Consider the following 10,963-nt stretch of genomic DNA (forward strand, 5'->3'; position numbering starts at 1 on the left):
GTAGTTATTAATATTTTGTTATGCTAATTTAGAAGAATTTCTGTAAATGTGGGGTTTTGGAGAGTTATACTTAGTTTGTTATAGCTATAGCAAAATATTTATGTTGAGATAACCTGATGATTTTAAGTTAAATGTATAGATTAGTTTACTCAAATATGTCAAGTCAAGAACAATAAAACATGTTTGAGTATACAATACATATCTTACTTAAAACTTTGAGTTTTGAGGATCATTCAACTTTTTTTCTGACAACTTATTAGGTTTTACAGTGAAGTAAATAACTCATTTGATTTGCAAGAACTCAAAATAAAAAAGTGAATAATTAACTAAATATTTTATGTTAATTGCTATCCAAATGTATGAGTTAGCTAACTCAATACTTCAATTTAGGAGCAATTAACATGCATGAGTACTACAAACTCAAAACTTGATAGTTCTGCTTACTTAAAATTGGGAACATAATTTTTTTTTGAGTTAGCCCAATTTATTCGGGTTTACAGTGTATGTACGCTCTACTTTGACCACAGAAAAACCTTGAACAGTTATGAGAATGAAGGGTCATGGTCTAGAATCGCTCAAAATGAGAAAATAAGTAAAATGAGTGTTGAATGACTTAAAATTGCTTAGAAACATTTACAATGTGCTAACTGAATTGGAGTCTGGAGAGGTGGAAGGGGGGTAAAGCTGGCAGGGATGGAATGTTTCAGGATGGTGGGATGAATTGCCTAGAACTATTTACTGGAACGCTTGTTTTGGAAAAGACTCTAGCATGTCGTGTGGAAGCATTTCACTGAAATGTATGCACATTAACGGTGTAGAATAAATCAAAGCTGTACAGCCCAGTTACACTACTCAGTGTGTCCGTCATGAAATAAACACAACAGAGCACACAGAGTTGATGTAGAACTGCTGCGTGCAGAAAGGAATTCTGGGATGTGAGGATGTGTGACACTGGAGACTGTGGCATTTTCCTGCCCTCAGGGGTCAGACATGCTGTAACATGACTCTGCTGTGTTCTTCTCCCTTAATGCTAGACCTGTACCACTGGAACCACCTGTTTCTTTCTCTTCCATCCTTTCTTTATGCGTTCTCTTTTCTCATCTATCCCCATCACCACCTTTTGTGCCGGAGATCACCAAAGATGCATAAAAGACACGAGAATTAATTGGTTCTTGTTCTCTTTTGAATCTGAGCTCCTCTGTTTGTCCTGCTCTTTACCTCAGGTCTCCCTCCTCACCGCAGAGTCATGCGATTTATTGTCCATTTATTCTTATCTGCTGCAATGATGAAACATTGGACATGTGACATGCATTACGCTGTTAGCTGTGATTTATTTGCCACACAGTCAGAGAGATTATTATTTAATCATTTTGAACATCAAACGAGCCATAACTCAGTCGGTTAGTGACTTTGAGTTTGAAGAAGAGGTAGAAATATGAGTTGCATGCTATTCCACTTTAGGTTTAAACAGTCGAAAATGAACATGTTCAGAAGTTATCTGACCACCACACATCTGTAATATATAAAGCTGTGTTAGCATTTTAAGCATTTGAATAACATTTAATAGTAAACACAGTTACAGTCTCATCAGAAGGTGCTTGACGGTCTCGTTTGCAGAACCTGGATCCAGACCCAAATCCTGAAGCACAACTTGCTTCTGAAAGTCCTGGAAATTAAATGTGAGAAGCATTAATGTCTGAGATGATATATGAAGATACAACTTTAATGGACCATTTCCTCCAATGTGTTGCAATTGTGTGTTTTTAAAAAACATGTTATGAAAATTTTATGTGCATTTTTTTGGTGTCTGTAGATGTAATCTGTGCAAGTCCATTGCTGCGAGTCAGGTAGGTATGGTATTGGTTAGCATACTTTGCATTAGAAACGTTTAACATCTGGTCACATTCAGTCATACTGCTTTTGGGCCTCACAATTGTACCTGCTAGTGCTAGTGTTTCTGCGTGTGTGTCTGGACAAACCTCACCCTAAATTCTCGTAGTCGGTCTAGTTTTGCACGGATGGCCTTGCGTTGCACCGTCAACTCAGCCACATGAATTTTCCACTGCTCGTCTTTCTCCTTTCACAGACAGAAATACACAGAATGTTCATAGTTCTTGAGAGGGTCAGAAGCGGTGAAAAACATGATTCTAATAATGGGTATATCGAGGGGCATGCCGTTTTGTAATAATATTAGGCTGTTGTTATGAAACCATTCATTTTGGAGATAGCATTAAGGGGCTATATTTAAGTAGCAGTTTTCCTTTTAAACTCTTCAGTCCACTTATAACGTTAGTCAAGCTTGTACCAAATTTAGCCTTACATAACATTTTCCATCCTCTTTGTTTCTTAGAAATTAACTGCCTGTTTGTGCTATTGTACAGTAGGGGCAAAAAGTGATGTCCGGAAGGGATATTTGTTTTTAATAACCCTACAAGTTCTATTAACCATTAAAATATGAGGAAAATATCTTATATTTTTTAAATAGGAAGGAAGAACAAAACACTAAACTTGGTAAGGGTATTTATCTGACAAACTACAGCTAGGTATGCAAGAAAATGCATAGAAAAAGCTCACAGGTAAAATACATTGAGTACAACATAATCAGTTGTTAATATTTCGTTGGTCATGTTTCATTGTGTTATCAAATAAAACAATTGACACCAGTCCAAGCACAACTACGCAATATGCTCACAAAATCTTTAACAAATTCTTAATAGTATTTGAACAAAGGGTAAAGATGTCAAATTTTCTAAAGCCGGACATCAAATTTGTAGTTTAAAGACAATATTCGGTAAAACTTTACAATACGGGTGCACTAATATGAATTAATTCATGCTTAACTAATGCACAGATAATCATGAGATAATGTATGACTCATGAAGAACTAAAATTAATGATTTACTATTATTATTATTAATATTAAAGGTGAACTATGTAGGATTTTTGCAGTAAAATATCCAGAAACCACTAGGCCAGTGTTATATATTTTGTTCAGTTGAGTACTTAGAATATCCCAAATGTTTTAAACTATTTGTAAATCGTGAGAAATTTGCTATTTTAACCAAGGAACCGGGACGTGTGAGCTATGCGTGTGAGGGAGTCGCCTGTCGATTGCGTCATATCTGCGTCACCCTCGGTCTCCGGTTTTATTCAGTGAAACACTTTACTCTCACTGCATTGTGAACAAGTGTCATAGCAGCCGCCGAGCGAACGTCATAACTTCCTTTTCAACACACTCAGATATATCTAATACGATAAACAGAGTTGGGTTACCTCAGACTCATGACTGGAAAAGAGGAAGTAGCGCCGGCAACCGTGTCATAATAAAAGTCCCGCCAGCGACTATGCCATAATAACAGTCCCGCTCTTCAATCGCTCCTGCAGCCTTGCTCAGCTCCACAACACTCGCTCCTGCTCTACTTCAGACTACAGTAATGTTAATAATCGCATCCATGAACATGATTGATTAACTTATCCTAACATTTTTTCTTTAACATTCTCTTTTCTAACATTTTTCAATGTACATTTATGAAATGCACTTTCTGTGAAGCTGCTTTGAAACAATGTGTATTGTGAAAAGCGCTATACAAATAAATTTGAATTGAATTGAATTGAATTGAATTGAATTTCTGCCCGAGTCCTATCCTGACTGTTTTCCACCGGCTGTGAGGTGAAGACCACATGTCCCGAGATTCTGCGCTCAAACGTGCCGTCATCAAACTACGCCTTTGTTTTGAACAGTCGACCTCTAGTGGACGGAAAAGTTACATAGTGTAGCTTTAATGATTACTGCATCAACAACTAATGAAGATTTAAAATTATTTTTGTATTATTTAATTTTTTAGCCCTGCAGTTCCATCATGAACACCAGTCTGTGAAAACCTGACGTAATGTAATATACACTATTTCGCCCCTCCAAATAATTGAATCCAAGTGTTCCAATCACTTCTATGGTGTGTAAAATCAAGCACCTAGGCATGCAGATGCTTCTACAAACATTTGTGAAAGAATGGGTTGCTCAGTGAATTCAAGCGTGGTTTTGTGATAATTTCGTGAAATTTCCTCACTACTAAATATTCCACGGTCAACTGTTAGTGGTATTATAACAAAGTGAAAGAAATTGGGAACAACAGAAACTCAGCCACGAAGTGGTAGGCCACGTAAAATCACAGACTGTGCAATGCAAAGCGTGGGATGCAGTGGGGTAAAGCAGGCCGCCACTGGACAGAGCAGTAGAGACGTGTTCTCTGGAGTGGCCTATCACGCTTCTCTGTCTGTCAATCCGATGGATGAGTCTGGGTTTGGCGGCTGCCCGGAAAACGGTACTTGCCTGACTGCATTGTGCCAAGTATAAAGTTTGGTGGAGGGGGGATTATGATGTGGGGTTGTTTTTCAGGGGTTGGGCTTAGCCCCTTAGTTCCAGTGAAAGGAACTCTTAATGCTTCCAAGACATTTTGGACAATTTCATGCTCCCAACTTTGGGGAACAGTTTGGGGACGGCCCCTTCCTGTTTCAACATGACTGCGCACCAGTGCACAAAGCAAGATCCATAAAGACATGATGAGCGAGTTTGGTGTGGAGGAACTTGACTGGCCTGCACAGAGTCCTGACCTCAACCCGATAGAACACCTTTGGGATGAATTAGAGCAGAGACTGAGAGCCAGGCCTTCTCGTCCAACATCAGTGCCTGACCTCACAAATAAGCTTCTAGAAGAATGGTCAGCAATTCCCATGAACACACTCCTAAACCTTGTGGAAAGCCATCCCAGATGAGTTGAAGCTGCAAAGGGTGGGCCAACTCCCTTTTTTAAACCCTACGAATTAAGAATGGGATGCCATCAAAGTTCATGTGCATGTAAAGGCAGGCGTCCCAAATCTTTTGGCAATGTAGTGTATGTTGTTGAAAACAAAGAATGGATTATATTTTCTTTCTCTTTGTATTTTTTATTTTTTTGTATCAATATGGTACAAGATTATTCTACTCAAATCAACGTGATAAACAAGTTAGGTCAAAAGTAATCTAAAAGTATTCCAAAAGTAGTCATTGAAAATGTAATATAATGGATTAAGTTACTAACTGCAATTTTTGTCATGTTACTTGGAATCCGTAACCAATTACAATTTGTTAGTAATCGAGCCAGCTCTGACTAGAGTGACAATGACTGTATAGATCTCAAAGTAGAAAGCTGGTTTGATCTTCAGCAGAAATTGCTCAGCCATTCATTTCCAAATTGTCTGATGTTATTTTAAGCTTCTTAACACTTAGAAGCAAGCCTGTGTGTCCGAGGGCCGATGCAGTGAGGCAAACCCTGATGTAGGGCTGAAGGAATGAGGCTAGGCTTGACATTTGACCTATGTAGGCTTCAGCCAGATCTTCTGTGGGTGCTACTTCCTGTCTCTAATGTGATTATATAGGCCAGGGCAGTAAATGTAGCTGTACTCAGCATATGGAAGACGTTGAAACACATCGCCTTCTATTCAAACTAATAAGAGAAAAAACAGGCTGTAACACCTCTTCCCTCAGAGGACTGAAACAGTCACAGGCTGTTCTCTCCAAGCAAAACACACTAACAAATACGTGGAGGGTGCGGTTCGGGGGATGATAGCGGGATCAAATATTAAGCACATGGGAAACAAAAGTAAGTACTTCTTCCCTGACCCTTCTGTACATTAATCAGAGGACGGACACGCTGCAACCCTAAAAACTTCGCCGGGAGAATCTGAGCAGCTGGAGAGGAAGGAAGTGAGAGTCTGTCCGCGTGTAGCCTTCAGATGTTAGAAAGGCAGAACTCAAGGCTATTCCACCGACTTCACCAATCCCATTGGGGTTTCTTCTTCAGCGAGCGTGGAGTTAAAAAAGGCGTTGCAGGAATTCCTCAAGCTGTTGAATTTATGACAACGGCCAAGTGGACAACAACAACATGACTGTCCTTCAGTGACCTCACACTTGGCTGTTAGACTTGGACTATACTGGCAACGGACCATGTGCAGCTGGGGGCTTCATCAACTTACACAAACACAGTCCCTGAGCGTCCTGCACAACAGCTACACAGTAGCATGTGCTTTCCACTATCACATCTTGCGTGCACAAGATTTTAGTTTCACACTCACAGACCGCTCACAGTTCGCTCAATGATTGTTGCATGTAAAATCGCAAGCTTGGTGTGCATCAATTTTTAAAAGGGTAATAGACCCTTTTCACACAGTTATAGTTTCGTTTTTTTTTATTTTTTTTATGTACATTTATAACACAATATGTGTATTAGTTAACGCTGCTATGTTAGTGTTCCTAATACAACAGCTGAAGGAGTGACAACAAATTTGACATCTTTCTCTATTATAGCCAACTTAATACATTTCTCAATATTTTATAGAAATGCTATTGTGGATTCTTTCTTTAGCAAATGGGAATGCAAATATTTTTTTGTAGTTTCCGATCATCACTATTGAAGTTTACCCGACTATGATGACTTACGATACCAGAACCCTGGAAATGTGAAAAGGGTCCATAGGTTAATATTATAAACAATTTTGAGGGGAAAATAATAATTGGATTTGCCAGTGTTCAAGTATATATTTTTTTTTAATTAGCCTAGATTTTTTTATGTTTACTGTACATTTATTAATTTAGCATATGAGATCATTAAAAAGCATTTATTATAAGAACATTAATCTATGCTTATACTATAATTCCAAGTATAAGCTTTGTTTATGGTTAAAATTTTAGCCAAGTCAGATACAGTAGTAGCCAAAAGTGATGTCCGCTCTATAGGAAAATTGACTTCTTCACCCTTTATTCAAATAATATTAAAATTTGTTAAAAATTGAAGTAGTCAATTGTTTTATTTGTGATAAAGCAATGGAATGGTGCAGACAATATTTTTGGCCAGGCTCCCATACAAAGAAATGATGAACACATGCAAAAACAAGAGATGTTTTTTTCCCCATAAGCTGCTGGTTTTCTATGCATTTGTTTTGCATTGTAAAATGAAGCCTGTAGCTGTAGATAATTTCAAATGTCAAACAATTGTCAAAAATGTTGTTAGATAAATACCTTAACCAAGTTTAATGTATTGTTCTTTCCTCAAAATATACTCTATTGGTAACAGTTTAGAGTCCAATTCTAACTATTAACTAGAGTTGCTTATTAGCATGCATATTAGTATAGGATATTGGCTGTTTATTAGTACCATAAAGCACATATTAATGTCTTATTCTGCACGACTCTCCCCTGTGAAGGCCTCCTTCCCATCCCATCTATACAGATAAACACATACGTATTCAAACAAGCTTGCCTATAGGCTGAACATGCCGTCGCCATTTTCTCAGACTCGCCTTTTTAGGGGTTGCGCAGGGATGATGATGGTATAGTTTCAAAACTATTTCAAACGTATTTTCATGCTTTGCGTTCTCCGGCCACCAAATGCTGTTGCCGTGCAGATGGGGTCCGGAATGCATTGGGGGTTTTCTGTTTTAATTGAAGATGGTGTTGTTTAAATGACAGCAAATTAAATAGCTAATCAGCTTTTACAACAAAAAAATTATCAAAAACTTTTAATCAAAAACAACATGACTTTCCTATTATCACTGTAAAGCTGCTTTGAAGCAATCTGTGTTGTAAAGAGCGCTGTATAAATGAAGATGACTTGACCATATTCTACATCCCTTAATCCTACCCAATACCTAAACTTAACAACTATTTTACCAACTAATAATGAGCAGTAATTGGGAGTTTATTGAGGCAAAAGTGTAGTAAGTGGTTAGTTAATAGTGAGAACTGAACCATAATCTTAAGTGTGACCAAAATATTTATCACATATTTAGATGTTTTAATCATTAAACAGTCCCTCCAGAAAAATGCAATTATGCGATCGCATTATTTAATGCATAATCAGCCAAAGTCCGCATATTTATAAGGGGGCCCCATTTTTTCAAATACGCTGCACTTTCGCCGCATAAATTGCCTATTTCCGCATGCAAAATATGCGGGGCTAGCATGATTTCATAATCCCCACATTTTCGTTGCACACAAGAGCCGCCATTTCCCCCTATTGCCATGGGCACGTTTTGAAGTGACGTAATTACCCGACGCGAATGTCATCGAAAAGCTGCAAACCCCGTGGTGAAACCACAGATATCGGTGAAACCATGATGAAGCACGCAAATTCCCATTTGCCAACAAAAATAACAGCAAAAGGCTGCGCAAAGAAGTTTCCCGGTGTGCTGACCGATTTCAAAACACAGCATCATGAAGCATAATGAAGCTTCGAAGCATTATGAATCAGTGAGTCGATTCAGCGGTTTGGATCGTCAAAGTCACGTATTTCAGCAGTTTGACACGCAATCCGAATCATGAATCGACTCGCTGATTCATAACGCTTCGAAGCTTCATTATCCTGTGTTTTGAAATCGGTCATCCCTATATAAGTCGTTATTTAGGTTTTTTTTGCGCACAAAAACTATTCTCATCGCTTTATAAAGTTATTGTAGAACCACTGTAGTGAGATGGACTTTGTAACGACGTCTTTAGTGTCTTTTATGGGTCTTGAGAGTGTAAAGTGCATTGTGCCAATGGAGGCCTTTCTGAGCCATCGGATTTCAACAAAAATATCTTCATCTGTGTTCCGAAGATGAACGGAGGTCTTACGGGTGTCGAACGACATGAGGGTTAGTATTTAACGACAGATTTTTCATTTTTGGGTGAACTAACCCTTTAAGAGATTGCACTTTGTGCATTGGAAGCACTCAAATGTCTGTTTTGTATAGCTACCTCTGTAAAACAGGAAGTTATTTATTCATTTTTTTCAGAAGTTGTAGCATATTCCTTTTGTAAAGCTACAGAACTTGTCTGACTCAATGTTTTGTATATTTGAGCCATGTGTTTATTAAGGTCTTCAATAAAACAGGTTGAGAACTTAAATATTCCCAGCACTTTCTGTGATGTAGTGCTTTTTGTCTCTTTTTCATCAAACCGCAGTTTTTGCAAGATCCCGCAATTTCATCTCATAAAATTGCATAAATATCCCGCATTTTCCATCACATTTTTTAAGAAAACGTGCCGCATAATTAAGGATTTTCACCCGCAACAACCACAAAAAAAGCCGAATTTTTCTGGAAGGACTGATTAAAAACAAAACCAATATCCCTTCAGGCCACTACTGTAGTAGCATGCAAAGTAAACATTGACAAGCTGAATATTTCTGTCTGAAATAATCCGTATTAGTTTTGGACGCACAAAAATTGGACACTTTCCACAGATTTCTCTTAGTGTTTTCTCTTCAAATGTTCCTGAAGTCTGAAGCCAAGCTTTTTAGACTATTTTTAGTGGAATCATCTATTTACCCCGCTCCTAAATGCACACAAACAAAGCATACTGTAGTTGATTTTTTTTAAATCAGAAGGTTATCAGCCAGAAAAAGCTGATTAAAGCAGACCCGATCTGTTTTTTAAAATACTTTTAAAGCAGAAATGATTGCATTAGAGTGTTTTTTACCTGCGTAACCTGGCCTTACAATACAAAGGTCACTGCACGTGCAGCCAAAGCTAGGAACAATGCAGACGTAATGCAATCAAGCACAATTAGCCTGACAATGTAAGTCTGATGAAGCAGGTCTGTCATCACTGGACAGACTCAGGCTGTGGGTTGGTGGAGACAGATATAATTAGCGATATCGCTGCAGACGGCAGTGTGATAGCCTTGCGGTGACTTTTTGACATTAGTCAACATACCTTCTGCCGTTCCTCTATCTCACGTTGCTTTTCTTGTTCCAGCTGCTCTCGCTCCAGTCGACGGCGGATCTAGCAGAACAGAGAATAACGTAAGCATCGGTATGTGTTAATAAAACAGACTTGTGGAGGTAACAAGAAAACAGGTTTACCTTTTCTTCTTGCTTTTCCTCGCTCTCCAGACATGTGCTCTCCGGACTCCTATCCTGCTTCCCAAAACTGGTTAAAAAAGTGTAGTCTTCCTCTTTACAAAGATCTCGCATGCACTGAGATAGTAAGACAATGCACATGAAATGAGATACTAATGCAGCTTTTATTATGTTAATGCTGGTCACAAGTTAAATTTGCAGTCAAAGCAGTTTTGTCTTTTTTTAAATTAATCTGATCCTCATAGACATAACATGCATGGAAAAATAGAAACATGAAAACCTTAGACATGGGAATTTGAGAAAATCTCTTCGCATGAGCCATCCTAAAAGAAACAAAGTCAAATTTGTTAGTCACACAGTTTTGTTACAACCATAAGTTCAATTTCACTGCGTCTTAAACACATTTACTCCACAAACATAAGCCTTGTCTTTCATTCTTTCGGATGAGAATATCACGGACAGCTCACCTGGACTGAAGTTGTCCTGAAGTTGCGCTCTCCTTCGTCTCTGTTCGCAAACCTCATGCAAATGGTAATATACTGTGACGACGTGCAAAAGACATCATAGTTATTTCTGCACAAGTCTGCTAAAAAACCCACGGTGATGCTAATAAAACCCAGTGTCCTTTCACTTTTGATGAATTGAATTGTCCCATGTCAATATGTTTCCTTCGCACTTCTGAACGAGGTTTAGGTTCGTACAGATCGACAATCAGCTTCCCTGTCTAAGACCATAATGTGGAAACCATAAGCCTGATCACAGGTCAGTATCAACGAAGTCATCTTCTAACAAATGCAATCAGCCTGCAGAAAAACACAGAGGTCAGAGTTGTTATCTGTGATGTCATCGGACCTGTAGGAATGCATATAGGCTTCAAAACACGATTTGATGGAGATGTGTTTGACATTAAGAAGGTGGCGTGACATAGCAAAGCACTTTAGGAGAAACCAAAGACGCGAGCAGCAAACTGAACCAAGAATGCAGATCATATGATCAACGTGTCTGTTGTGGAAAAAATGTATAGCTTGTAGATTTCAGCCAGAGGAAAGGTATATGGATTGTTTTACTACTTTTAACCGCTACGGCTT

The 10,963-nt window shown here is 38.4% G+C and overlaps 1 protein-coding gene across 1 annotated transcript; it reads right to left on the minus strand.

The window, feature by feature from the left end:
* Window positions 1–1,576: 1,576 nt before the first annotated feature.
* LOC307127256 (uncharacterized protein) lies at window positions 1,577–10,399 on the minus strand (the record flags this gene model as incomplete). Its single annotated transcript, XM_079818378.1, has 5 exons — window positions 1,577–1,666; window positions 1,985–2,077; window positions 9,730–9,798; window positions 9,879–9,992; window positions 10,343–10,399. 5 exons carry the CDS (start codon window positions 10,397–10,399, stop codon window positions 1,577–1,579), a joined length of 423 nt encoding a protein of 140 aa, XP_079674504.1.
* Between the last annotated feature and the right edge of the window lie 564 nt (window positions 10,400–10,963).

Source organism: Gobio gobio, assembly GCF_949357685.1.
Source record: "Gobio gobio genome assembly, chromosome: 5".
Classification (NCBI taxonomy): domain Eukaryota; kingdom Metazoa; phylum Chordata; class Actinopteri; order Cypriniformes; family Gobionidae; genus Gobio; species Gobio gobio.